General features: G+C 55.4%; 2 protein-coding genes across 5 annotated transcripts in view; both read left to right on the top strand.

Annotated features, from left to right (window-relative positions):
• Positions 1–9,592, top strand: part of Llgl2 (LLGL scribble cell polarity complex component 2) — a 34,220-nt gene extending 24,628 nt beyond the window's left edge. For 3 of the 4 annotated variants that reach the window (XM_021176465.3, XM_021176466.3, XM_029483694.2), the window contains exons 7-26: positions 335–497; positions 595–727; positions 1,014–1,068; positions 1,608–1,762; positions 2,913–3,130; positions 3,208–3,275; positions 3,393–3,546; positions 3,635–3,739; positions 4,024–4,316; positions 4,405–4,555; positions 5,481–5,637; positions 6,717–6,833; positions 6,954–7,120; positions 7,538–7,802; positions 8,015–8,177; positions 8,378–8,406; positions 8,643–8,690; positions 8,894–8,939; positions 9,026–9,087; positions 9,300–9,592. In XM_021176465.3, the coding sequence (XP_021032124.1) occupies positions 335–497; positions 595–727; positions 1,014–1,068; positions 1,608–1,762; positions 2,913–3,130; positions 3,208–3,275; positions 3,393–3,546; positions 3,635–3,739; positions 4,024–4,316; positions 4,405–4,555; positions 5,481–5,637; positions 6,717–6,833; positions 6,954–7,120; positions 7,538–7,802; positions 8,015–8,177; positions 8,378–8,406; positions 8,643–8,690; positions 8,894–8,939; positions 9,026–9,087; positions 9,300–9,307 (2,557 nt within the window). In that variant the 3' untranslated portion in view covers positions 9,308–9,592. The remainder of the gene's footprint in view (positions 1–334; positions 498–594; positions 728–1,013; positions 1,069–1,607; positions 1,763–2,912; positions 3,131–3,207; positions 3,276–3,392; positions 3,547–3,634; positions 3,740–4,023; positions 4,317–4,404; positions 4,556–5,480; positions 5,638–6,716; positions 6,834–6,953; positions 7,121–7,537; positions 7,803–8,014; positions 8,178–8,377; positions 8,407–8,642; positions 8,691–8,893; positions 8,940–9,025; positions 9,088–9,299) is intronic. The other variant, XM_021176467.3, reaches the window with a different exon arrangement.
• Positions 9,593–12,308: 2,716 nt separating this feature from the next.
• Positions 12,309–26,380, top strand: part of Myo15b (myosin XVB) — a 36,653-nt gene continuing 22,581 nt past the window's right edge. The window contains exons 1-18 of the mRNA XM_085829423.1: positions 12,309–14,500; positions 15,355–15,418; positions 15,645–15,754; positions 15,912–15,986; positions 16,253–16,349; positions 16,728–16,831; positions 16,966–17,251; positions 17,358–17,519; positions 18,221–18,334; positions 18,424–18,482; positions 18,555–18,687; positions 20,011–20,106; positions 20,334–20,465; positions 23,844–23,969; positions 25,419–25,496; positions 25,685–25,800; positions 25,899–25,944; positions 26,070–26,194. Of these exons, the coding sequence (XP_085685549.1) occupies positions 12,480–14,500; positions 15,355–15,418; positions 15,645–15,754; positions 15,912–15,986; positions 16,253–16,349; positions 16,728–16,831; positions 16,966–17,251; positions 17,358–17,519; positions 18,221–18,334; positions 18,424–18,482; positions 18,555–18,687; positions 20,011–20,106; positions 20,334–20,465; positions 23,844–23,969; positions 25,419–25,496; positions 25,685–25,800; positions 25,899–25,944; positions 26,070–26,194 (3,944 nt within the window). The 5' untranslated portion in view covers positions 12,309–12,479. The remainder of the gene's footprint in view (positions 14,501–15,354; positions 15,419–15,644; positions 15,755–15,911; positions 15,987–16,252; positions 16,350–16,727; positions 16,832–16,965; positions 17,252–17,357; positions 17,520–18,220; positions 18,335–18,423; positions 18,483–18,554; positions 18,688–20,010; positions 20,107–20,333; positions 20,466–23,843; positions 23,970–25,418; positions 25,497–25,684; positions 25,801–25,898; positions 25,945–26,069; positions 26,195–26,380) is intronic.

The following is a 26,380-nucleotide window of genomic DNA, read 5'->3' as shown; positions in this document are numbered from 1 at the left end:
CATGTGGCCCAGATTAGCCTCGACTAAGTGTACAACTGCGCTTGATCCTAAGCACCTGATCTTTCTCCCTCCTAAGTTTGAGGATTATAGTGTCTGTCATCATAGTGTCTCTCATCATAGTGTCTCTCATCATAGTGTCTCTCATCACACCTGGCACCTGAGTTTGCGTGTGTGTGTGTACGTGCATGCATGTGTTTGTGTGTGTGTGTTAATATATAGATACCATGTCTTGTTCTACATGACCCTCATTGTGATATGGCCAACCCCACCATCTGCCCAGGCTGGCATGTGAGGTCCCCACTGTTGCGTGGGCTCATGGCACTCCCTTGTCTAGGTTGCCAGAGGAGGCTCGCCACCGGCGAGTGTTTGAGATGGTGGAGGCTCTGCAGGAGCACCCTCGAGACCCCAACCAAATCCTCATTGGCTACAGCCGAGGCCTCGTCGTCATCTGGGACCTTCGGGGCAGCCGAGCGCTCGGTCATTTCCTCAGCAGCCAGGTGGGTGCTGTCTGGAAGGGCGGCTCTCCCAGTCCCATGTGCAGACTGCAGTCCTGATTGATCCCAACCTCTCATCTCTTCCTCTCTTCCTCCAAAGCAACTGGAGAATGCCAGCTGGCAGCGGGATGGCTGCCTGATTGTCACCTGCCACTCCGACGGCAGCCACTGCCAGTGGCCCGTGTCCAGTGACACCCAGAACCCAGAACCTCTGCGCAGCTCTATACCTTACGGTCAGTGCTTCTGTGTAGAGGGTCTAACTTTGTCTTCTGTCTGAGAAGCACCTGTGGGCTGTCCTGGTCTCGGGTGTGGGCTGCCTCACTCATAGAAGCAGAATCTGGGCCCAGAGAGGTTCGGGGCTTGGTCCAAAGCCACACAGCTGGTTTTCTGGTACCCGCTGTGACTGCCTCAGGGAACTGCACAGAGGAATCCTCCCCCTTACAGGCTGACTTGTGGTTAGATTGAAATAAGGGATCTAGACCTTGTGTAAGACCTGCTCAAGGTGACACTTTCTTTTAGGTCCCTTTCCTTGCAAAGCTATAACGAAAATCTTCTGGCTCACCACCAGGCAAGGGTAAGTGCGGGTGCCTTATCCCTTGCGCTTTGTATAGACAGCCTTCCTGGGAACGTCCCAGGCTCCTGCCCAGAGAGACAGTGCCCACTGAGGACACAAGGATCTTGGTCCCAGGTTGGGGTAGATTTGTTATTTGTTAGATCTCTCAGTAGACGATTTCTGCAAAATCCCCTCCCATCCCTTCCTTCAACCTTCCCAGAGAGGTGCTGTTGGCTGGAGTTCCTGACTCTTGTGGCCCGGTGTGGGGACAGTTTAGGAGGCCACTGCACAAGAGCAGGATTGGCTGCAGAAGCCCAAGGCTCCTAGCCCGGATGTCCCTTCTCACCACTGCAGTTGGGAAGAAATGGGAGTCTATTCTGCCTTTCTAGTCACTCTAGAGACTCGCCTCGTTCAGGCTTTGGGATCCCTCAGCCTCCCGACCCTGGCACAAAGCCTGGGGCTTTGCCCTGTATGCTCCATCAGGTCCCAGATGCCAACCCCGCTTGTGACTATCAGGAGTTGTACAGGAGCCCCAGCCCACCTTTCTCCTGTGCCTACAGGTTGCCCTTCACCATCTTCCAGGGCGGTATGCCACGGGCCAGTTATGGGGACCGCCACTGCATCTCAGTGGTCCACAACGGCCAGCAGACGGCCTTCGACTTCACCTCCCGTGTCATTGACTTCACTGTTCTCTCAGAGGCTGACCCTGCGGCTGGTAGGAAAGCATAGGAAGTTTGGGTGCTGGGAAGATGCAAAAATGAAGGCCGCTGTGTAGATGTTCCCTAACCTGCCACCCTTTGGGTCCCTTGGCCTTATTATCCTTCTTTGTGAACCCTCTCTGCCATTCTCCCAGGTGGAGGCCATCTTTCCAGGCCACACCTCTTGCCTGTCCCAATCCCTCTTTAAGGGATTTGGCCCAACTCGGGCACATCTGTGTTGCTGGATTTATGCCAGTCCAGCTTGGCGAGAGGGTCCTGGATTAGATGAGGTCAACCGAAGTCTGGGTGGGGTAGCAGGTGGTCCTACGGGGCCAGCCCTAGCTCAACCTCATAAGTGAGAGAACAGATAAGACCAGCAAGGGTTGGCATAGAGAAAACAGACAAGACCAGCAAGGGTTGGCATACAGAAAACAGACAAGACAAGGGTTGGCATAGACCCTGGGAGACTAGGGAACTGTCCAGGAAGGAGAACCAGGCCTCCTCTACCAATGACCATGAGCCGAGGTCCTTGGGATGGAGGCTGCTTCCTTCAGATGCTCCTGCCTGAGTCTTCTTTCTGGGCTCCCCACTCCCAGGGAGACCCTAGGCCCGTGTTTGCTTCTTTCTCACCCTCTCCATGTGGTTGCTGGGAATTGAACTCGGGACCTCTGGAAGAGCAGTCAGTGCTCTTAACCACTGAGCCACCTCTCCAGCCCCCTCCTCCCCTCTTCTTGCTCTGGCTACCTGGAGCTACCCCTCCTTTCATCTCTTCCTTGATAAGCAGTTCACAGGCGGAGGCTGCTCTGTGGGGACACAGACATACTCTCTAACTCGCTGCCTCACCTTGCTTTGGGCCTACCAGGCAAACCCCTCCCTTGACATCAGGGTGTCAGTCAAGGCCAAACATTAGGAAGAGTTTCCCAGCGGCTTGTAGCTGCTCCTGTCCCTGACTGAGCTCCGGGCCTCTTGTCAGGCTCTGAGGGGCACCGGTGTCAGCAGCAGCCTCGTCGTGAGGCCGTGGTCGTGGCACTTCTGCTTACTGCTCTTACTTTGCACACGGCAAGCAGTGCAGATTGATGGCTCCAGCTCCCCAGCCTGGAGCTTTGTCTACAGGCCAGACGGGACTGGCTGCCTCTTCCTCACCCTGACTGTTTGCCTGTTCTCCAGCCTTTGATGACCCCTATGCCCTGGTGGTGCTAGCCGAGGAGGAACTGGTGGTCATTGACCTGCAGACACCTGGCTGGCCACCAGTCCAGCTGCCCTACCTGGCTTCCTTGCACTGTTCTGCCATCACCTGCTCCCACCACGTCTCCAACATCCCCCTGAAGCTATGGGAACGCATCATCGCCGCGGGCAGCCGCCAGAACTCACACTTTTCCACCATGGTAGGGCCAGCCCTCGCCCTCAGCCCACTCCTGTCTTGGGCCCAGGTTCTCTTGGACTTCCTGTTCTATTCTTTTAGGAGTGGCCCATAGATGGTGGCACCAGCCTGGCCCCACCGCCACCCCAGAGGGACCTGCTGCTCACAGGGTAGGGGACTTTAGTGGCTACTTTCCCTGTTCCAAGGGAGACATGGTAGGTGGGAGTGGAACCCTGGAGACCCCAGACACCCTGGCTGACATAGCCCTCACCAGGCTCTGCCCACAGGCACGAGGATGGCACTGTGCGGTTCTGGGATGCCTCGGGTGTGTGCTTACGACTGCTCTACAAACTGAGCACTGTGAGGGTGTTCCTCACAGACACGGACCTCAGTGAGAATCTCAGTGCCCAGGGTGAGGACGAGTGGCCCCCACTCCGCAAGGTGAGGCCAGGAGCCTGGGAGCCAGGGGTGCAGGGACCCAAGCTAGGATGCGCCATGGCCACTCACAGGCATCCCCGTCCCTTGGCAGGTGGGCTCCTTTGATCCCTACAGCGATGATCCGCGGCTGGGCATCCAGAAGATTTTCCTCTGCAAATACAGCGGCTACCTGGCTGTGGCAGGCACGGCAGGGCAGGTAGCAGGCTGGGCAGGGTGGGGTTGAGGACAGAGTGGTTGGGTGGCTTTGTGGGGGGGACAGGAACCCCTGCCCGAGGGCATCGTCAGGAGCACACCTGCTGCTTTTCCTAGCAGATGCAGGGTGCTAGATTAGCATGACCCCAGAGTGATGGTCGTTCCGCCTCCAGAAATGAGAGTTTGGACTGGAGTCAGGCAGAGGCCTTGGGCTTGGGCCTGGCTCCTGAGTCCTTTGCTGGCCGGGCTGTCTAGCCTCTGCTGAGCTATCTGCCACCCCCACCTCAGGTGCTGGTGCTGGAGTTGAACGATGAGGCGGCCGAGCATGCCGTGGAGCAGGTGGAGGCTGACCTGCTGCAGGACCAGGAGGGTTACCGCTGGAAGGGGCACGAGCGCCTCGCCGCCCGCCCGGGGCCCGTGTGCTTTGAGGCGGGATTTCAGCCCTTTGTACTGGTGCAGTGCCAGCCCCCAGCTGTGGTCACCTCCTTGGCTCTGCACTCTGAGTGGCGGCTTGTGGCCTTTGGCACCAGCCATGGTTTCGGCCTCTTCGATCACCAGCAACGGCGACAGGTCTTTGTCAAGTGAGCAGGGCATCCATCCGGGGCTTGGGACTGGGACCTTGTGACTCTGTAGTGTTGATGGCCTGACACGACTTCCCACTTCCTCAAGGTGCACACTTCACCCCAGTGACCAGCTGGCCTTGGAGGGCCCTCTGTCTCGAGTAAAGTCCCTCAAGAAGTCTCTGCGCCAGTCATTCCGTCGGATGCGCCGCAGCAGAGTGTCCAGTCATAAACGGCGGCCTGGTGGCCCCACAGGCGAGGTGAGGCCCCAGGCTCAGAGCAGCCATCTACAGGACCGTACAGCTCTCCCTCAGGATCTGAATCCAGATCAAGTAGATTCACCACCCACTTACCAAGTGGCCAATCACATGCCACAGCTGCCTGATGGCTCAGCTGTCTCCATCCAGAAAGCCATAGATGTGATACTTACGTGAGAGGCAAGTCCTGAGCAAATATGCGCAGTTGTTGTCTGAGTCAGGTCACTGTGGCTGAGATGGAACACTGTGCCCAAAAGCAGGTGTGGAGGGGAGGGGCTTTTTTTGGTTTGCACTGCACCCTACCATACAAATAAATAAATACAAAAAATAATAACCCATGGAATTAGAGAAAGTCTGGTGTCTTAGTCAGGGTTTCTATTGTTGTGATGAACACCATGATCAGAGCAACTTGGGGAGGAAAGGGCTTATTTGGCTCACATGTAATCAAAGATCAAGACAGGAATTCAAACAGGTCAGGAGCGGATGCAGAGGCTGTGGAGGATGCTGCTTACTGGCTTGCTCAGCCTGCTTTCTTGTAGAACTCAGGACCACCAGCCTAGGGGATGGCACCACCCACAGTGGCTGGACTCTCCCATATTAACCACTAATTAAGAAAATTCTCTATGGGCTTGCCTACAGATCAGTCTTATGGGGGCATTTTCTCATCTGGGGTTCTCTCCTCTCAGATGACGTTCACCTGTGTCAAGGTGACATAAAATTAGCCAGCACAGTCATCCTATTATTTTTCTGTTCCTTTCCCTCCATGAAATGCTCGAAGGTCAGGCAAGTTCTCCTCGGGAAATCTCTTACTTGCACAAAGTCCTCTTGGGTCCAAGCAGTCAGATCGGCATGGTTATGGCCAGCCCTTAGCATTGATCGAGTGAGTGTCCTGAGAGCCAGCCCTTAGACCTAGCCCAACTTCCTGCAGGCGCAGGCCCAGGCTGTGAACACCAAGGCTGAGCGGACGGGCCTGCAGAACATGGAGTTGGCGCCTGTGCAACGGAAGATTGAGGCCCGCTCCGCGGAGGACTCCTTCACCGGCTTTGTTCGGACCCTTTATTTCGCTGATACCTACCTGAGGGACAGTGAGTAGCCAGCCTGAGGTCAGGGCTGTAGGACACATCCCTGGTGGGAGACACTCATGGTGTGAGGCCACGGAGAAATGGGTTCTCTGCCATGAGGAAGTGGGCGGATGGGTACTTCCGGTGGGAAGTCACATAGGCAGAGCTGCTGCCCGGGACCCTCAGAGCGATACTCATTCAGTTGTAAAGACAGAAACCAGAGCCTACACCAGCCTTTCCCTTCCCCTAGGCCTTGCCAGCCTGGCTGCCTGGCTTGATAGCCTTGCTCCACTGAGCACTACAAGTATGGACTTACTTAGACACAGCACCTAGCCTTTCTGGACTTAGACACAGCACCTAGCCTTTCTGGACTTAGACACAGCACCTAGCCTTTCTGGACTTAGACACAGCACCTAGCCTTTCTGGCTTCAGCTTCATGTGCCACCCAGACAGCATGTGGAAGCATTAAACCCCTGCCTGATTTTTCCCTGCTGGCTGTGAGCGGTGTCTGCTGTGTCCCTGCAAGGGCAGAGCTGTCCTAGGTTTAGGATCACCTGAGTGGGGAGCCTCATGAGAGTGTGGGAGCTCTTTCCCAGGAGGCTGGCGAGGCCCATGGCATGTCCATTTTAGAGGAGGGAACTGAATCTTAAAAAAGCTTGCCAGCCGGGCGTGGTGGCACACGCCTTTAATCTCAGCACTCGGGAGGCAGAGGCAGGCGGATTTCTGAGTTCGAGGCCAGCCTGGTCTACACAGCGAGTTCCAGGACAGCCAGGGCTACACAGAGAAACCCTGTCTCAAAAAACTAAAAAAAAAAAAAAAAAGCTTGCCAGCCGGGCAGTAGTGATACACACCTTTAATCCTAGCACTTGGGAGGCAGAGGCAGGCAGATTTCTGAGTTTGAGGCCAGCCTGGTCTACAGAATGAGTTCCAGGACAGCCAGGGCTACACAGAGAAACCCTGTCTCAAAAAAAAAAAAAAGAAGAAGAAGAAGCCAACTTGACTTTAGAGATTCGCTAGCTAGGCTGGGTGGAAGCCCAGGTTGCCAGCCCCACTCAACCCCCAGGACTGGGGGCTGGATTCCCAAACCTTTACTCTTTTGGCAGGCTCCCGCCACTGTCCCTCCCTGTGGGCTGGCACCAACGGAGGCACCGTCTACGCCTTTTCCCTGCGCGTGCCTCCTGCAGAAAGAAGAACGGATGAACCTGTCCGGGCAGAGCAGGGTAAGTGGTGGATGGGAAAACACAGAGGGCCCGATCTTGGGCTAGGGAGTGTGGTGTCACCAAGCCACCCATCATAGCCCTGTCCCCGACCTGCCTCTTCCCCACCCCCCTCCTCTGTAGCCAAGGAGATCCAGTTAATGCACCGCGCGCCTGTGGTGGGCATCCTGGTGCTCGACGGGCACAATGTACCCCTCCCCGAGCCCCTGGAAGTGGCCCACGACCTGTCGAAGAGCCCAGACATGCAAGGGAGCCACCAATTGCTTGTGGTGTCGGAGGAGCAATTCAAGGTGCCATGTGACAGGGTCCCCTGGATGTCCCTAAGACACCAGTAGTGTTCAGCCCCTGGATGAACACAAACAAGGACAGCTGGGGTTGCATTGGAGTAAGGGCCACAGGGTCACAGGAAGTAAGGAAGGGATCTTGTATGTGTCAGCCTTAGACCCAAAGGTCAGAGCTGGGAATACCGAGGCAGGACCTGAGTCTGCAAGGTACAGAATGCCCAGATAGATGACAGTGGCCTTGCATCCTCCTGACCCACGAGCTGCGTCTGAGGGCTGGAGGGTGAGGGGAGGCATTGCGACTCAGATATGCTTGCTGCATAGCATGAGGTGTCTGCTAGAGGACAAGGCCCCAGTGGTAGTAATGGGTGGGAAGACCACAGTCTGGTTATGTGGTACTCATGTCCAGCTACCATGTATGCCCAGGTATTCACACTGCCCAAGGTGAGCGCCAAACTGAAGCTGAAGCTGACGGCCCTGGAGGGCTCACGGGTGCGGCGAGTCGGTGTCGCCCACTTTGGCAGCTGCAGGGCTGAGGACTATGGGGAGCACCACCTGGCAGTGCTCACCAACTTGGGTGACATCCAGGTGGTCTCAATGCCCCTGCTCAAGCCCCAGGTGCGGTACAGCTGCATCCGCCGGGAGGACGTCAGCGGCATAGCCTCCTGTGTCTTCACCAAGCATGGCCAAGGTGTGGGGGCACCGCCTGGGACCTCTGTGAGGTTGGGGGAGGGGGAGGGGCTCTCTCAGGCACTGCCAGGGATGGAGAGCCAAGAGCATCTCAGATGTGGAGCTCTGTCGGGCAGGCTCTGTCCCCTTCCCCCTGGGAGGGAGGCCCTGTCTCAGCCACAGGGCCCAGGAGCCTTGGCTGGCTTTCCTCAGGGCTCTTCTGCCTCTCCTCAGGTTTCTATCTGATATCACCTTCGGAGTTCGAGCGCTTTTCTCTCTCCACCAAGTGGCTGGTTGAGCCCCGGTGTTTGGTGGATTCAACCAAAGCCAAGAAGCACAACCGGCCCAGCAATGGCAATGGCACGGGCCCCAAAATGACCTCCTCAGGCCACGTCAGGTGAGGACGAAGCCCAGAGGCCTTCCACAGCTTGGCTCCTTCTGAGGCATCTACTAAGTGGCCAAGGTGAACTCCTTGCCACTGCCAGTCCAGACCTCCACCCGAGTCGCCCAGACCAATCAAACAGGTCGGCCTCACCCATTCCTCACAGATTTTCAGAACCTAGTGGTCCCTAACCCTCATTGTCTGCCCCTCCACAGGAACTCAAGGAGCCAAAGTGATGGAGATGGTAAGACAGGCCTCTCAGGCTGCTGTGTGGGGTACACCTGGGGCATGGCTGGCTAGCCTGGGGTAAAAGAGGAGAGGGGCCAAGGGTGAGTGAAAGGCAAGATAGTCTGGGAGCAGGAGTGGACAGTTTCCTGCATCTGGGGTTCTGGCTTCCAGCGCTCCCTCCCTTTAACCCTTGTAATGAGAGGGCTGGGCAGAGGGCCCAGGACAGGCCCACCTGACCACCCTGCCTTCCAGAGAAGAAGCCGGGCCCAGTGATGGAGCACGCGCTACTCAATGACGCCTGTGAGTCAGTGTGGGGGTCGGTGAGGCTCACAGGGGGGAGGGAGGAGCATGTCTTGGGGCACAGAGCAAAGCTTGGAAAGCCAGAGGAAGCCAGGAATGCTTTTTGTGGGCCAGGGACAAGCCTGTCAGGGACCCCACTGGTAAAGGAGAAAGTCTGGCCTCGGCCTGGCCTCCAGAGGTCTCACTGGGTCTCTCCTACCCAGCAGGGGTCCTAAAGGAAATCCAGAGCACGCTGGAGGGGGACCGGGGGTAAGTCACTGCAGCACTGGGAAAATGTGGGGACATGGAGGATGAGGCCACCCGTGGATAGTGACTCCCTGTCTCTGCCACCTCAGGAGCTATGGCAATTGGCATCCTCACCGTGTGGCTGTGGGTTGCAGGCTCAGCAATGGAGAAGGTAGGGCTGTGGGCACTCCAGAGGAGGGGAGGGCCTGCTGCCAGGGAGGGATGGGAAGGCGGTCCCTAAAAGAACTGCCACCCCTCCAGGGCCCAACAGGCCTCCAGGGCCACGTGAGCCCTGGAGATCACCCCCAGTGACACTGGGTGGATGACAGAGGCACCTTCCCTGCCCAGCATGATCCTGACCTACTACTGTCTGTCCTTCCACAGCAGAGTGACTAGAACAGCACCCAGGCTGTGGGATGATCACACACTACTGAGGGCCTTGCCAGCCCAAGCCGGGCCAGGGGCTGCCAGTACCCTGGCCACCTTCCTGTTGCTGCTCCTGGCCTCAGGAGAGGGGAGCTCCCACGGGGGCTGCCCCTCCTGGGCCCTGTCTGTCTGTCTGTCCTGACCCTTTTACCAATGTTGCACAGTTTTTATTTCCACCCTCTTTTGTAGTGGGCTGGGTTTTAAATTATAAATTTTAACCACCTCGAGTAAAACTGAGTTTTTAATAAACACCTTGTTTCGTCTTCACTTTAACAGCCTGAGGACCTGCGCTTCTCAGTGCTTCTGGTCCATCTCCAGCCGAGAGAGAGAGAGAGAGAGAGAGAGAGAGAGAGAGAGAGAGAGAGAGAGAGAGAGAGAGAGAGAGAGAGAGGTTCAGAGAACTCCCTCTTAGAGCATTTGAATCACCAAGCTTTGCGTTGCTAACTTTCCAGGAGTAGGGGTGGCTATGCAGCATCTGTCTGTCTGTCCCTCCTCCTAAGGTCCCAGGAACAAACTGAGACCTTCTCTGCCAGAGTTCACCCTGGGGGAACGAGTGGGTTTATTGGATTTCCTGGTAGAACACAGGTGAGGGGTAACCTTCCCTCAACAGGCCACCCCTGAAAAGCCTTTATGAGAACTTCTCTGTAGTAATACAGAGGCACGTGGCCTGGTGGATGCAAGCAATTAAGGCATAATTGGTAGCAGGACCTGGCTACTTGGGTGAGAATCTCATGTGCACCCCCCCCCCCCAGTTTAGCAGTTTAGCTCTGGCTGTCCTAGGACTCGCTCTGCAGACCAGCCTGCTGGAACTCAGAGATCCACCTGCCTCTGCCTCTGAGTGCTGGGGTAAAAGGCCTGTGCCAGTACCACAGCCCACAAACTTCAGTGAAAGAAAGAAGAGAGAGAGAGAGAGAGAGAGAGAGAGAGAGAGAGAGAGAGACATCAGAAGGAGCTTAATAGCACAGGCCTTTAGTCCCAGCACTCACTTGGGAGGCAGTTCAGTCTAGCCTGGTCTACATCGTGAGTTCCAGAACAGCCAGTGCTATGTAGAGAGACCCTGTCTCAAAAAATAAAAATTAAAATCAAGGTAAATAAATATCCACCAAAGGGCCTACAAGTTAGCTCAGTAACACTTGCCACCAAGCCTGACCTCTTGGGTTCAATCCCCAGACCACACAGGATGGGAGGAGAGAACTGACTCCTGTAAGCTGGCTGCTGTCTGATCACACTCAAGGACTGTGCTATGAGAGTACACAGTGAGCAGGTGCATGCAGGCGTGTGAGCGTGTGCGCGCACACACAAAGAAATACAACTAGCCGGGCGTGGTGGCGCACGCCTTTAATCCCAGCACTCGGGAGGCAGAGGCAGGCGGATTTCTGAGTTCGAGGCCAGCCTGGTCTACAAAGTGAGTGCCAGGACAGCCAGGGCTACACAGAGAAACCCTGTCTCGAAAAACGAAAAAAAAAAAAAAAAAAAGAAATACAACTAAAAATCCACCAAGAACCAGGTGGAGGCCTCTGATCCCAGCACTTAGGAGGCAGAGGCAGGCAGCCAGCTGGTCTAGACTGGTCTACACAGTGAGTTCCAAGACAACCAGAACTGCACAGGGAAACCCTGAAATCTATCAATAACAACTAGTTAGACTACAGTGCATGAATTCGTCATGACGCTGAACAACTGAAGAGGCAGAGGCGAGAAGCTTTAAGTGTTTTACAAAACCTCGGGGCCAGGCAGGGTGGGGAGGCCTTTCATCCCAGCAGCACTCGGGAAGCAGAGGCAGGCAGATCTCTAAGTTCAAGGCTAGCTTGGTCTACAGAGAGAGTTTCAGGACAGCCAAGGCTACAAAACCCTGTACCGAAATTAATTAATTAATTAATTAATTAGTAAGGGCTGGAGAGATGGCTCAGTGGTTAAGAGAGCACTGACTGCTCTTCCAGAGGTCCTGAGTTCAATTCCCAGCAACCACATGGTGGCTCACAACCATCTCTAATGGGATCTGATGCCCTCTTCTGGTCTGCCCAAAGACAGCAACAGTGTACTCACATGAAATAAATAAATCTTTAAAGAAATAAATACCTTGTAGGCAAGCCTTTTGAATGAAAGAGCATCACACAGTATTCTCAATGGGTGGCAGTATTGTAGCCAATGAGGTTTATCCAAGATGTGATTATTGCTAATTGAAAAAGCAGAGGGGGGGAGTGGGGCTGGAGAGATGGCATGGCGGTTAAGAGCACTGGCTGCTCTTTCAGAGGTCCTGAGTTCAATTCCCAGCAACCACATGGTGGCTCACAACCATCTGTAAGGGAATCCAGTGCCCTCTTCTGGTGTGTCTGAAGACAGCAACAGTGTACTCATATACATAAAATAAATAAATATATCTTTAAAGAAAAAAGAAAGCAGTGGGGAGGGCTAGGCATGTAACTCGGTTAGTAGAGGACTTGGCTGGAATCCACAGGGCCCTCCTCAGCCTTGTAGGGAAAAGATCCACGAAGGTCTCCTGACTACTCCTTTGGGGCCGGAGAGCCGGCAGAGCAGTGCTGGATGACACTGGCTGCTCCTCTAGGGGACTGGGATTTGATTCCTGTTCCCCCATGAGTCTAGTTTCAGTCCAAAAGGGTGCACAGTTCAAGGTATATATTCCTAGGGTATCCACTTTTTAGTAAGTTGTATTTCGCAACGGAAAAGAAGAGAACGCCCAAGTGTCCCCTGCCCAGTCCCATAGCCACGATCCCTTGTCTCCTGGAGAAGCCCTCAGGTAAAACAACTTCATTCCGCCCCTCTTGGCAGGTCAGTAGTGAGGCTGAAGTAGAGCCTGGCCTCCTCAGTCTGGCCTAGTGCCAGGCTGACCTGCCTGGCAAGGAGTCATGGCGTCGTCCCCCTGTCCACGGCCTTTGTCCACAGCGGCAGCGTCTCCTCTTTCCTCCGCTTCCACTCCATTGTTGACCAACCGGGTCAGGACCCGCTGCCTCCTGCATTATTGATGCTGCTGACCAGGAGGGAGACTCCAGGAGGGGGGACAGATTGAGCCCATAACCCTGCAGGAGCAGAAAGCATCTATAGCAACCGAGGCCTCAGAGCACCCATGGGCAGTCAGATCAGATCAGAAGGCAAAAGGATCAGGACAGCGGGAAGCCGGTCATGGGCGGAAGTAAGGGCAAAGCTCCCCAGCGCCGGCCTCGACCTGGGAGACCAGCCTCAGCCGAGCGGGAGTCTGGGTCAGCCAGCGCCGACTGCTGCGCCCCAAGCCGGGACCGCAGGCCTGCCCGCAGCAAAGCCCGCAAGAACAAGACCGCTACGGAGCACGAGGCCACCGGAGGCAAGGGGACCGCTGGAGGCCAGAGGAAGCACACTGGAGAGGGGAACCACCGCTGCAGAAGTGCAGAAACGGGAACATCACAGGAGACCCAGGAGAAGCAGGGCAGCTCGCAGCGTCTGAGACACGGACCCACGGAGAGCCGTGACTCCGGGGACAGTTGTGGGGAGCACACGGAGGAACAGAGAATCCCCAGGGAAGAAGAGAGGACAGGCAAACGCGGCCGCCGCAGGAGAGGAAAGGATCGGGGACCTTTGACTCGGCGAGGTCACGGAGAGACCCCTGGCAGGGATGGGGACACGTCGGGCGGGGATGGTGGCAGCTCGTGTCTGGACAGTGAAGCCCGCGAGGCCCAGGACAGCAGCAGCCAGGGCGGTGGAGCCCCGGAGCGGCCACCCAAAATGGAACCTTCGGATCCCAGCTCAGAAGGCGCTCCAGTCAGAGGATCCAGCTCAACTCTGGTGCAGGGCAACCATCCAGGCAGCGAAGGACACGCCTTGGAGCTGCAGAGCAACGAAGGGTCGTCGGGGATGGGGCCTCAAAGAGCGAGTGATGATTCCCGGACAGATACAGACTCGAACCCCGGGTGGGCTGGGCACAGACATCTCCCACAGAAGATCCCAGGAACCTCAAGTGGCATCCCTGAATCCCAGGAGATAGAGCTGGGGAGCGAAGCTGCAGCTTCCAGCGTCCCAAGAGGCTCTCAGAGTCCCCAGGACTCTAGCGCAATCGTAGACACCAGTGATGTCGGGGCGCAGCCAAAGGCTGAGCTGCTGGGCACCGAGCCTGAGACAGCGGGGGCTCCCGGGGCTCAGCTCCTCCAGGTCGGAGAGGTGACGAGAAAGGCGCTTGTGGTTGCGGGAGAGAGCGACGGGGGAGCCAGAGAGCGATCGGGTGCAGGGGACCCAGGGCCCCGGGACCGGACGCCACTGGCTGCGCTCGTGGTGCTGCGCAGGCTGCGTCCGAGGCCCCCAGCCGGCGCGTCTCCCCAGTTCGCTGGTGGCATCCGCGTGGGTCTCAAGGCGCGGCTGCAGCGCGTGGCGCGGACCCTGGGCTTCCTGCGTTGGCTGCGACTGCGGGTAGAGCGACGTCGGACGGAGGCGCGGGCCCCGAGCCCGCGGGAGTGTGAGGAGCGGGGCCGCGAGAGGGCGCTCGAGGCACGGGGCAGGGTGCCCGGGCCACGGCGCTGGTTGGCCTTGCGCCTAGCCTGTCGCCTGGTGGGGCTCCGGGGAACGCCGCGAGCTCTCCCTGGCGGTGGTCCGAGCCCTCCGCAGGCTCTGAGTAGCTCCGTCTCTAATGATGCATCAGCCATCGAGGATCCAGCTCCAGATCCCAAATTCGCAGTGGTCTTTCCCCGCATCCATAATGCGGGGAAGGAGTCGGGCAGCAGCAGTTCGGGAACATCCGCGGACGCCCCCACTGCTGAAGCTGCAGAGGATAGAGAGGAGCAAGAAGCTAATGGAGAAGGGGTGGTCAGGTCCTGTCAGGGTCCCTCCTTTTTCCCGTCTGAGACCCCACCAGATGAGAACCGGAGCGAAGCAGAGACAGAGACCCTGGAAGCTAAGACTGGGGTGCACTGGGCACAGGACTCTAATCCCAGCGAAGACCCTGAGCTTGGCGCTGATACTCTGCTGCCTCAGCTCACCCTGGAGACTCGCCTGCGGCAGAATAGCCCCTGCAGGTCACCAAGGGAGCGGTGGGAGCCAGAGGATGACACTGAGGCAGCGCTGGAAAGGGACCTGGAGTTGAGCCTCCAGAGGAACCTAGAGATGCCACCCTTTCTGGGTGCTAAAACCGGGAGTCTCCCAGAGGGCCTGGAAGACATTGAAGACCTCGCCAGGCTGCGGTGAGGGGCACAATGCCAAATCCGCTGCCCCTGGTTCATAGTTTCTCATACTTCATCCCGCCCTCAGACCTTTCAAAATCGTATGCAACCTTACTGAATCAACAGAGAATTTTTGTCTCAGGGAAAGACAAATTTGGGGCGCAAGGTGCCTTCCAAATCTGCAGCCCCGCTCCTTAACTATCGATTGAACCTGAGGTCTGCTGCATGTTGGTCTTAATCTATATAACCCCATATATATCAGAGAGAGAGAGAGAGAGAGAGAGAGAGAGAGAGAGAGAGAGAGAGAGAGAGAGTCAGTCCTGGCTGTGGCTGTGGTTGTAGCACTTGGGAGGCAGACAGATCTCCAGATTTCTAAGTTGGAAGCCAACCTGGTTTACAGAGTGAGTTCCTGGACAGTCAGGGCTACACAGAGACACCCCCCCCCCGTGTGTGTGTGTGTGTGTGTGTGAGAGAGAGAGAGAGAGAGAGTGAGAGTTGCAAGCCCTTGAGCCCCACGTACACATGTATGTAGAGGTCAGAGGACCACTTGCAGTTGACCTGCCCACCCTGCCACCCTGTAGTTTCTGGGGGTCACACTGGTTGTCACAGGCTCTGCAGCGAGTGCTTGTACCTTCCTAGGCATCTTGCTCCCTGCCCCAAGCCTGTTTTTACCTTTTAACTTGTGGAAGAATCTTAGCAGGTTGCCTAGGCAGGAGTTGAACACGTGGTACACTTGTCTCAGCCTCCCAAGTCATTGGACTTACAGGCGTCCCCCCAGGGGATGGGGCGGGGGGGACTGCAGAGCCCCTCTGGAAGTGGCACAGCTTACCTAGGGCTGCCCAGTCACTTCACCCTCGGCCCTGCTGTCCCTACAGGCTGGTGTGTGACAGCTCTGTGCTGCTGTGCCTCAAGAAGAGGTTCCACCTGGGCCGCATCTATGTAAGGGGGACCACAGGGAAGGGGGTGTAGGCTAGATTCCCTGTCCTCTGTGGACAGGGAGCTCCTGGATATCCCTGAGGCCTCTCTTCATCCTTAGACTGTGTGTAAAGCCAGCTCTTCCTGGGTCCCCACAAGACATGCATGGTAGGCTGGTTTGGGGTGCATCAGAACATCCTGTTTGTATTCTCCCACCCCTTCTCATGAGAACCTCTGCTTTCCTTACCAGACTTTCGGAGGGCCCCTCCTACTTGCTCTGAACCCCCACCGGTCCCTGCCTCTCTTCTCATCAGAAGTCTTGGCCAGCTACCATCCTAGGAAGGCCCCAAACACCACACCGTATGTGACTTTGACCCTTTGACTCTATGCTTAACCCCCTGAATATTTGTCTTACTGAGTGAGTGCCAGGGCCCGTGGGCATATCGCTTATTCCTAGGAGGCCCCAGACAGCCATCTCTGGCACCTTCTCATGCTTCTGCTGTTCCCCCCCCCCCAGACACATCTTTGCCATTGGGGCAGCAGCCTATAGCCTGTCTCAGAGCACTGGACAGGATTCCTGCATCCTCCTGGGGTGAGTTCTGCCTAATTTGCTTGCCTGAGCCCACAGCATACCCTAACTATTGGCCCCATGCTCTGCTGGGAAGACATCCTCAGGACTGTCCTGAGACCATCCTGGGTGTTGCTAAGTAGCACTTCTTTCTGGCTATTCTCCATGAACCAGGTATAGCCTTTCTACAGGATAGGAATCACTTTCATGCAGTATATTCCCACTGCCCGGGCTCAGTGGGGCAGTATCCCTTGTGCCTCCCCCCATCCTTAGCCCCTCCCCCATTGCAGGGGACACAGTGGCTCAGGGAAGACTGAGGGGGCCAAGAAGATTTTGGAGTTTCTAAGCAGCCTAGGGCAGAAGCCGATGGAGGCCAACCGGGCTCAGGTGAGGTCTGGCAGGAGGCACCTGGCTATTTCTCAGGCCATTTCTCCAAGCCTGCGGCTTCTCATGGATCAGACCCCAAGGTTTTTCAATGCAAGGGAGTGGGGCTAGACCTTTTTATTTTATTTGTTTTGTATTGTGGTTGGTTTTGTTCTTTTAAAGACGAAGGTCTCTCTGTGTAACCCTGGCTGTCCTGGAACTCACTCTGTAGTAACTCTACAAATTGAGCTATCCTTTGAACTGGGGGGTGGGGTGGGGGGGTTGGTCTGATAGGACTGACTCCCTGAGGGTCCACACAGCCAGCGGTATAGAGAACTCTCAGTGGGCGGTGGGTACCAAGGCCATTTTAAGAACACACGAGTCTCCCAAACCCTCATACAGCTGGAGGACATTCTGCCCGTACTCGGCAGCTTCGGCCATGCCAAGACCATCCTCAATGCCAACGCCAGCCGATTCGGCCAGGAGATCCGCCTCTGCCTGCAGCAGTGAGTGACAGGAACCAGTGGGCTCAATGGCACCTGGGTATGGGAGCAGGGATACTATCTTTTGCCTCAGCCCCTAAATTGCCCCTTCAGAGAAGTGCTCCTGGGTATACCTACCCTGTCTCTTTTACCCACAGGGGGCTTATTGTAGGAGCCTCTGTGTCCCACTACCTGCTTGAGACCTCCAGAGTAGTGTTTCAGGTAATGACCAGCCTCCTGCCCACGCCCTCCCCAGCTCTGAAGGTGGGAAAGAGAACGGGGCATAGCCCTCAAACCCTGCTCCCCACCAAGCCAGTTTCTCTACCCAAGGCCCAGGCTGAGCGAAGCTTCCATGTTTTTTATGAGCTGCTGGCAGGGTTGGACCCCACGGAACGTGAGCAGCTCTCTCTGCAGGGACCCGAGGCCTACTACTACCTCAACCAGGTAGGGCAGAGGCTCTCACAGATGGCGTGCCCAGACTCAGCCATGGCTTTCAGGACACTGTGGGATGCCGGGCATTGCTCCTCCACAAACCTGCTGTTCTCTGCAGGGCGGGGCCTGCAGGCTGCAGGGCAAGGAGGATGCTCAGGACTTCAAAGAGCTGATGAAGGCCCTGAGGGGGCTAGGGTTGTGCGCAGAGGAGCTGACTGAAGTCTGGGCTGTGCTGGCCACCATCCTGCATCTGGGCAACATCTGCTTCTCTTCTTCAGAGGTGTGCTCCCTTGTGGGCAGGACCACGGAGCGCACGGGACGGGCAGTGACGGTTTGCCCTGTCCAGGCAGTGCTGACGCCAAGCCATTGTGTGTGGAGAATCACAAAGCCCTGGGCTGCCCCTGAAAGCCGACAGACCCCTACTGTATAGATGAGGACAGTGACCCCCGTCCTTCTGCACCCGCCTGCCTCATGCCGCCTTTTGTGCTCGCCTGTAACCCTTAAGAAGGAGCACCAGGAGCTAACCAAGAAGCTGCTGACTGATGAGCACTGGGGAGACCCTGTGGCATTTTAAAAAACAGTAACAAAATTGAATTCTCGTGGCAACCCTGTGCCCTTAGGGATAATGCTCCCCCTAGCAATAAGCAGCAGAGGGTCGAGGAGGGGAACGGATTTGTCAGAACAGCTCAGCTGCTAAGAAAGACAGTCAGGACTCACACTCAAGGCCTTCAGCCCCAGAGCATGCCTCATGCAGTCCTGAGCACCTCATATGCTCTTGGCTCAGGCTGACTTTGAACTCACAAGAGAACCTTCCTCTGTTTCCCAAGTGCTGGGATTAAAAGCGTGCACCGCCACAGCTGGCTGCTGCTGGTCCTTTGAGTAACAGGGCAGCTGGCTAGATCAAGCAAAGGCCTGCCTGTCCCTGTCTGAAGACTGTTGCCACCACACAAGCAAAGCTCTTTCTGTTCCTCCTCTGTCCAGCGGGAGTCCCAAGAGGTGGCCGCTGTGTCCAGCTGGGCTGAAATCCACCTGGCAGCCCGATTGCTACAGGTACCACCAGAGCGCCTAGAGGGAGCAGTCACCAAGAGGGTCATGGTGAGCCCAGAGGGTGCTGGGAAGGTGGGAGGAGCCACCTGGAGCACCAGGAGTATGGACTTGACACTGAGAATTTCTCTGGTCTCCAGGACACACCCTACGGCCCGGTCTCCAGACCTCTGCCAGTGGAAGGTGCCATTGATGCCAGGTAACCTTGGGGATTGGAGAGTGGAGCCAGGTGTGTTGCTCTGAGGGCAAGGCTCACTTATGGTGCCCACAGGGATGCCCTGGCCAAGACCCTGTACACAAGGCTCTTCACCTGGCTTCTGAAGCACATCAATGCACGGCTGTCCCCACCGAGGGAGGAGGACAATGTGGCCACCATTGCAGTTGTGGATGCCTTTGGCTTTGAGGTCACCCCTTGAGAGGGGGAGGGGCAAGGCAGGCCCATCTCATTCCAGCTCCTCCCTACGCTCTTGCCTGTCTGACCTGTGTCTCTGCTGGCTCCTTCTGGGGCTACTGAGTGGAATCTTGGTCAGGTGTCCCTGGGTAGGGATGGAAAGGAAACAGATCCTGTGTCTTGGGTCTTTCAAGTCTGGTTGAGGCTGGCAGGGAATCCTGGGGCTCTCTGCTTGACTCCATTTGCATGCTCTTGGAAGGGGGGGGGAGGGGAAGAAGGACTCCAACGCATGCATGCGCCTTTACCAGCTGAGCCTGGAACCCCTCCTGGGTTCCCTCTGGGAGCGGTTGGAGCCCACCACAAGTCCAGAGCTATCTGCTTTGTCCTGTCCCTTGCTGGCTGTGTGACCCTACACAGCTAATTAATCCTTCTGAGGTCAGTGTCCCCAGCAGTGCAGTAGGCTGTGTCAGCAGGCCTTGCTCTCTACAGGGATATTGCTTCAGAGAGTTCTGTCCTGCTTGGCTTTATAGATACACATGGCCACCACCCTGGACTGGGTTTGTCACCTCCCACACACCAAGGAGGAAGGAAGTGGGGGGGGGGCTCTCAAATCTTCCAGAACTGCCACAGCTGTGCACCCCTTTCCTAAGTGTTACCCCCTTTTGTGGGAAGGGCTAACAATAATTGAGCATGGATATCCCCCACCCCACCCGCAGTTCCTGGATGGGCACTGATCACTGCCCCGTGGGTCCTGCCTTTCTTAGAGTGTGCTTAGCAACCACTCTGCTCTGGAAGGGAAGGGTCGTATGCAGGTCTGTGCTGGTGGGCCTTTGTGGGTGTGCACAGCTATGTTAAAGTCTTCTGGCCTGTGGTTGTGTGCTGAGGCACCAGAGGCAGGCAGGCTGGCAGGCTTCCTGGAGGTGGCAGCAACAGTGAGACTATGGGATTCTGAGTACCATCAAGGGTGCCTGTAGACCCTCTCTGGATGGATGTGATCAGAGCTCGATCAAGGGTGCCTGTAGACCCTCTCTGGATGGATGTGATCAGAGCTCGATCAAGGGTGCCTGCAGACCCTCTCTGGATGGATGTGATCAGAGCTCGAAAGGCTCATAATTGGAGCAGAGGGCAGGGCTGCGGAGAGCTGGAGGGAGGACTGATGCATGGCTAAGATCCATGATGGCCTATGGGCTGCACTCCTTTTGACTTGTCCCTCTTGGCTGGAGCCTCAGCTCTGGGGTATCACTCCTTTGAGAGTCCTGGGGAGAAGGGAGGGGCAGCCCTATTTGCCCGGCCCCCACCTCCTGTGCAGATCCCCTTCCTTGTTCACTTGCCCTAGGCACTGCGGGTGAATGGCTTAGAGCAGCTATGCAGCAATCTGGCCAGCGAGCGCCTGCAGCTCTTCTCCAGCCAGAAGCTGCTGGCCCAGGAGGAGGTATGGAGCTGAGCTCAGATGTTGCAGGTGACACAGAACATTGCCTTGTACAGAGGCTGAAGTAATCACAGGAAGACCCCCAAATCCCCCTTTCCATGGTGGATGGGAAGGGCTTCATGCTTAACCTCCCTTTACATATTAAGAGGATACTCTCCTGTGCAGCTCAGTGATCTTGCCCAGCCCCAACAAATGTGGACTGTTAGTTACCAAATACTGGTTGTTCCTAGGAGGCGTGCCAGCAGGAGCTGCTAAAGTGGGTGCCCATTCCCCAGCCTCCAAGGCAGTCCTGCCTGGATCTCCTGGTGGGCCAGCCCCATAGCCTTCTAAGCATCCTGGACACCCAGACCTGGCTATCCCAGGTGAGAGCAGTCAGTGACACTCAGGGTCAGGTATAAGGAATGGGGGACCTAGGTAGCCAGGATAAAGACAGCAGGGCTTCCTGGGAGACAAGCAGGCTATAGGGTCAGAGACATGGCGTTCTGCACAGTCTGGGAAGAGGCATTTGAGGGGAAGAGTCCTATACTCCCATCGAGCACTTAAAAAACATTTCATTTTATGTGTCCAGGTGTTTTGCCTATGTGTATGTGTGTGGGCCATGTGCATGCGAGGTACGGTGGAAATCAGAAGAGGATGTCAGCTCCTCTGGAACTGGGGTTAGGATGGTCATAAGGTCCTTCTCCTCCTCCTCCCCCTCCTCCTCCTCCTCCTCCTCCTCTTCCTCCTCCTCCCCCCTCCTCCTCCTCCTCCTCTTCCTCCTCCTCCTCCTCCTCCTCCTCCTCCACTGCTGCTGCTGAGACAGGAAGTTACATATGTAGTCTAGGCTGGCCTTGAACTCCTGATCCTTGTGTCTTCACATCCCAAGTGCTGGGATTACAGGCATGCCCTGCCAGCAGCACACTACAGATGCTTCTTGGATTGATTGGCAAGTGGCTGTCATGTGTAAAGATCCCCTGTTACACATCAGCGTCTGCCTCTTTCTATTTGAACTCCTGGAGAGAGCAGACAGTGTTGATTGTCAGGTGCCGTTGGTGTGGCTTTACCCCTGAGGAGGTAAAGACCGAGCTGCCGGCGGCTGGGTCTGTCTGAGAGCTCCAGCTCTACCTGCAGCATACTGGCACTGAGGGATGGATTTGTGTGTGGGGACCATTCTGAAGGGAAAGGTCCGAGACAAAAGATTCAGTTCTTTCCTTCCTCGAGCCCAGGAGAGTGGGAAAGAAATGGCAAAGGCTGGGGAGATGGCTTAGAGGGTAAGAGCAGAGGACCCAGGTTCAAATCCCAGCATCCACATGGTGTCTCACAGCCATTACTATAACTCCAGTTTCAGGAGATCTGATGACCTCTTCTGACCTCCGTGACCATCAGCCACACATGTGGGGCAAATACAGACATGCAGGCAAAGCACATGCACACATTAAAAAGGAAATAAATCTAAAAAATAATTAATTTATATAAAAAAATTAGGCTAGGCGTGGTGGCACATGCCTTTAGTCCTAGCATTTGGGAGGCAGAGGCAGGAGGATCTCCGAGATGTCAAGGCCAGCCTGGTCTATAGAGCAAGTTCTAGTATATACACAGAGAGACCCTTTCTCAAAACAACAACAACAACAAGGAAAGGAAGGAAGGAAGGAAGGAAGGAAGGAAGGAAGGAAGGAAGGAAGGAAGGAAAGAAGGAAGGAAGGAAGGAAGGAAGGACAGGCTGAGCTAGGCAGTACATCCTAGACTAATTTGGTATATGAGACCCCATTTTCCAAAATAAATAAATAAGAATCCCAGGTGCCTGGTGGGCAGCTTTGTGGAGTCACAGGAACATGTATAGGACCCAGACTTTACATGGGAACTGAGGTGGCAGGGTAGACACCAAAAATAAAGTGACCCTGGGATGGTGATATGGCTCAGGAGGAGGAGGGCTTGCCTAGCGGGCACAGAGCCCTAGGTCCGATCCCCAGCACGGTATAAAATCAGGTGTGGTAATGCTGTTCTACAGAACAACCCAAGCGAAAGCACGAAGTCTTGGGGGTTCAGCTGTGCCTCCTTGCAAAAGCTCATCCCCAGGTGGACTGTGCATTGTTTACATCCCCCCACAGAGGAGTGGAGTGGGTCACAAGATCTTGGCCCTCGCGGCACGTGGCCTGGGGAATAAGTAGCATTTGCAGGCCAGGGAAGACTAGGGGAGAGGGCTCCATCCATGCATCTGTGGTAAGACGGGAGCATACACTGGGACGCGGCCATTGCCGCTCTTGCCCTGAGGAGGGATTGTGACAGAGAGTGTGCACCCGTGGTCCCAGCACTCTAGAGGTAGAGGTGAGGAGGGCCATCCTCAGCTCATATGGAGTTGGAGGCTAGCCCGGCCAAAAGGGACTGTATCTCAAGCCAGCCAGGAATGGTGGTGCCTGGTATCTTTAATCCAACCTTTAATCCCCAGCGTTCTGGGTGCAGAGACAGGGGGATCAGTGTGAATTCAAAGCCAGCCTGGTCTTCATAGGGAACGGTCCCCAAAACCAAATAAGAGAAACCCCTCACAGGTGTGTTTCTCAAGTCCTTGGTTCACCTTTTTTGTTTTTTTGTTTTTTTTTAAAGATTTATTTATTTTATTTATTTTATGTGAGTACACTGTAGCTGTCTTCAGACATTTCAGAAGAGGGCACCAGATCTTGTTACGGATGGTTGTGAGCCACCATGTGGTTGCTGGGATTTGAACTCAGGACCTTCGGAAGAACAGTCGGGTGCTCTTACCCACTGAGCCATCTCACCAGCCCTGTTTGTTTGTTTGTTTTTTTAAATCTGTTTTACGAATATGGGTGTTTTGATTTTTTGCATTTGTCTGAGTACCATGTGTGGCCCTGGGGAGGCCAGAAAAGGGCATTGGATCCCCTGGGTCTGGAGTTACAACTGGGAACCACCATCCATGTAAGGGCCGGGAACTGAACCTGGATACTCTAGCAGAACAGCCAGTGTTTGTTTGTTTGTTTGTTTGTTTCTGAGACAGGGTTTCTCTGTGTAGCCCTGGCTGTCCTGGAACTCACTCTGTAGACCAGGCTGGCCTTGAACTCAGAAATCCTTCTTCCTCTGCCTCCCAAGTGCTGGGATTAAAGGCGTGTGCCACCATGCCCGGCTACAGCCAGTGTTTTTACCCACCCCTTAGATTATATAAAGTGACCTGTGACAGCTTGTGGAGAGGGTGTGGCTGGAACAGTTTTGACATCTGCCTCAAAGCCTCCAACTCTGTTTTCTTTTTTCTTTTTTTTTTTAAGATTTATTTATTATATGTACGTACACTGTAGCTGTCTTCAGACACTCCAGAAGAGGGCGCCAGATCTCGTTACGGATGGTTGTGAGCCACCATGTGGTTGCTGGGATTTGAACTCTGGACCTTCGGAAGAGCAGTCGGGTGCTCTTACCCACTGAGCCATCTCACCAGCCCAACTCTGTTTTCTTTAACTCCTTTAGACTTCCGCAGAAATATCACGTCTCGGGCTTGGTGGAGGTGGCTCCTGAGCCTGAGGTGACCCTGACCTTCTCAAATAGGACCTGGCTGTTCAAAAGGATGAAGGGAACACACTATAGGGATTCTGCTGCAGACCAAGCTGACTCCCCTTGTCTGGAGGAAGAGATCTGGGGAGACAAATGTCCCCGTGTCTAGGTTGTGTGGGGCTGCGGTCTTCAGGAAGGAACAGGGTGAATGCAGGGAACAGTAAGTGTGTACAGGACCTGAGAAAGTGTGGCTCCTTCCTTACCAGGCCACAGACCACACCTTCCTCCAGAAGTGCCACTATCAGCATGGTGACCACCCCAGCTACGCCAAGCCTCAGCTGCCCCTGCCAATCTTCACGGTGCGGCACTACGCTGGGACCGTCACCTACCAGGTATCTGCTCTCAGGCAAAGAATGCAGGTGAATCACCAAGGCCGTGTCATCGTAGTGTCTGCCCCTCCCAAGCTGAGTCACCTACCAGAAGTGGCACTGTATCTCCATGAGAGCCTCAGGCCACACCCACTACTGAGTGTTATTTTTTAATAGCTCCTTAGCTAAGGATAGGGCCTTGAGAGCCCCTCCTATCCATGCTGGATTTTTTTTTTTTTACATTTGTTTTTAGTTAATGAGGTGGGGGAAGGGTGCGTGTGTGTGTGTGTGTGTGTGTATATATGTGGAGGTCAGAGGACAACTTCTGAGGGTTGGTTTTCTTCTTCCATGGTGTGACTAGCTGAGCTTGAGCTTGGGTCCTCAGACTCAGCAGCAGGTGTCTTACTGGCCCAGTTTACTATGCAGTTTGCTCTCTTAACCACTGAGCCATCTCATCTGTCCCTTAACATCTCATCTGCCTCTCCCCGTTTTAAAAACTCTTTGTGTAGGAGAGTTTTGCCTGCATGAGTCTGTGCATCATGAGTGTGCCTGGTGCCCTCGGAAGCCATCAGGGAGCATCAGATTCTCTGGGGCTGGGGTGACAGTGGGATAGGATGTGCTATGTGGGTGCTGGGAATCGAACCCAGATCCTCCAAAAGAGCAGCCAGTGCTCAACTGTGGAGCCACCTCTGCAGCCTCAAGTCGTCATCATCTTTTTTAAAATTATGCCTTGGTGTTTTATAGTTTGCTTGTTTGTTTTTGAGACAGGGTTTCTCTGTGTATCCCTGGCTGTCCTGGATCTCACTATTGCCTGATCTCAAACTCAGAGATCCTCCTGTCTCTGCCTCCCAACTTGCTCCAATTAAAGACTTGAGCCACGCCCCTAGCCCTTGTTTTGGGTTTTGAGACAGGGTCTCCTTTTGGCTCATCCAGCCTTTAATTTTTTTGTGGCCAGGGATGACCTTACATTTCTGATCCTTTTGCCCCCGTCCCCTGTCCCCAAGCACTGGGACTGCAGGTGTGTTAACACCCGTGCCCAGTTCAGGGTTAGGCTGAACTCGGGTTAGGGTTAGTGCTGGGACTCAGAACCTGGGCCTTGGGCACGGTAGGCCCAGGCTCCTCCAGCTGTGCCACAGTCCTGTCCCTGAGATTGGGTTTTTATTACAAATGAAGAAACAGTCAAGTGTCCACGCCTTGAATCCCAGCAGAGGCAGGCGGGTCTCTGAGTTCAAGGCCAGCTTGGTCTACAGAGGGAGCTCTAGGACAACCAGGGCTATATAGAGAAAACCTGTTTTAAAGAAAGAAAGAAAAGAGAGAGAGAGAGACAAACCATCCTGAGTTTTCTGTGGAGAAAGGCATGAGGATAACCAAGAGAGTCCTGAAGAGCGGAGAGTGGAGGAGACTTTTCTCTGCGGTAGGAAGCTGGTCTACAGCACAGGCCCTGGAAGAGGACTGTGGCCTCCTCTCTTGCAGGTGCACAAGTTCATAAACAGAAACAGGGGCCACCTGGACCCTGCCGTGCTGGAGATGCTCAGGCAGAGCCAGCTGCAGGTGACCTAGCCTTCCTTTCGAGTGCTCAGAGAGCTTTGCGGGGCTAGTCCTTGACGCCTGGATGGAGGAATGAGTGTGTGTGGGGTGTGTGGGGGGGGGTTCCGTGTTTAGGGCAGCCTGCTCTTGGGGGCCATGTGGTGGGTGGACACTGGGATGGAAACAGCTGAGACCCATCTCACCCTGCACAGCTCATGGGCAGCCTGTTCCAAGAAGCAGAGCCCCAGGCTGGGACTGAGCAAAACAAACCCACATTGGCCTCTCGATTCCAGCAGTCTCTGGGTGACTTGCTAGCTCGACTTGGCAGGTGAGAACTGCGTCCCTCCATCCCAGAGGACGGGATGGAGGGAAGTCGGATCTATGACTACTGTTCTGCTCGGTGACTGTCCCCTTTCCACTCAGCAGGGGCCATGTCTATGTTATCCACTGTCTCAATCCCACCCCTGGAAAGGTGAGCCCCCTTTCCCCAAATCCACCCCTGCCATGCTGTCCTCCGCCCCTCCTCTCCTCTGGGACCCTCTCCTCGAAGCCCTGTTCCCGACTCCAGCTCTCCTTGGCTGTGTCTCTGGCTCCCAGCTCCCAGGCCTCTTGGACGTGGGGCATGTGGCAGAGCAGCTGCGTCAGGCTGGCATCCTGGAGATCATAGTCACCCGGAGTGCCCACTTCCCCGTGCGAGTGTCCTTCCAAGTCTTTCTGGCAAGGTAAGATTCCATGGTGAGGTACCAGAAGCCAACACCGGACAGGGGACAGTCCCAGGTAGGTGGTCCTGACAGAGAAGAGACCACGTGCCTGACAGTCAACAGTCCTCCCTTCACCATTCCTTACATACATGCTCACACATGCTCGCTCACACATGCACGCTCACACATGCACGCTCACACATGCTC

The sequence above is a fragment of the Mus caroli genome, unplaced genomic scaffold (assembly GCF_978045245.1).
Source record: "Mus caroli unplaced genomic scaffold, Mus_caroli_1 scaffold_13, whole genome shotgun sequence".
NCBI classification, from domain to species: domain Eukaryota; kingdom Metazoa; phylum Chordata; class Mammalia; order Rodentia; family Muridae; genus Mus; species Mus caroli.
This window is presented reverse-complemented; position numbering and strand designations above follow the sequence as displayed.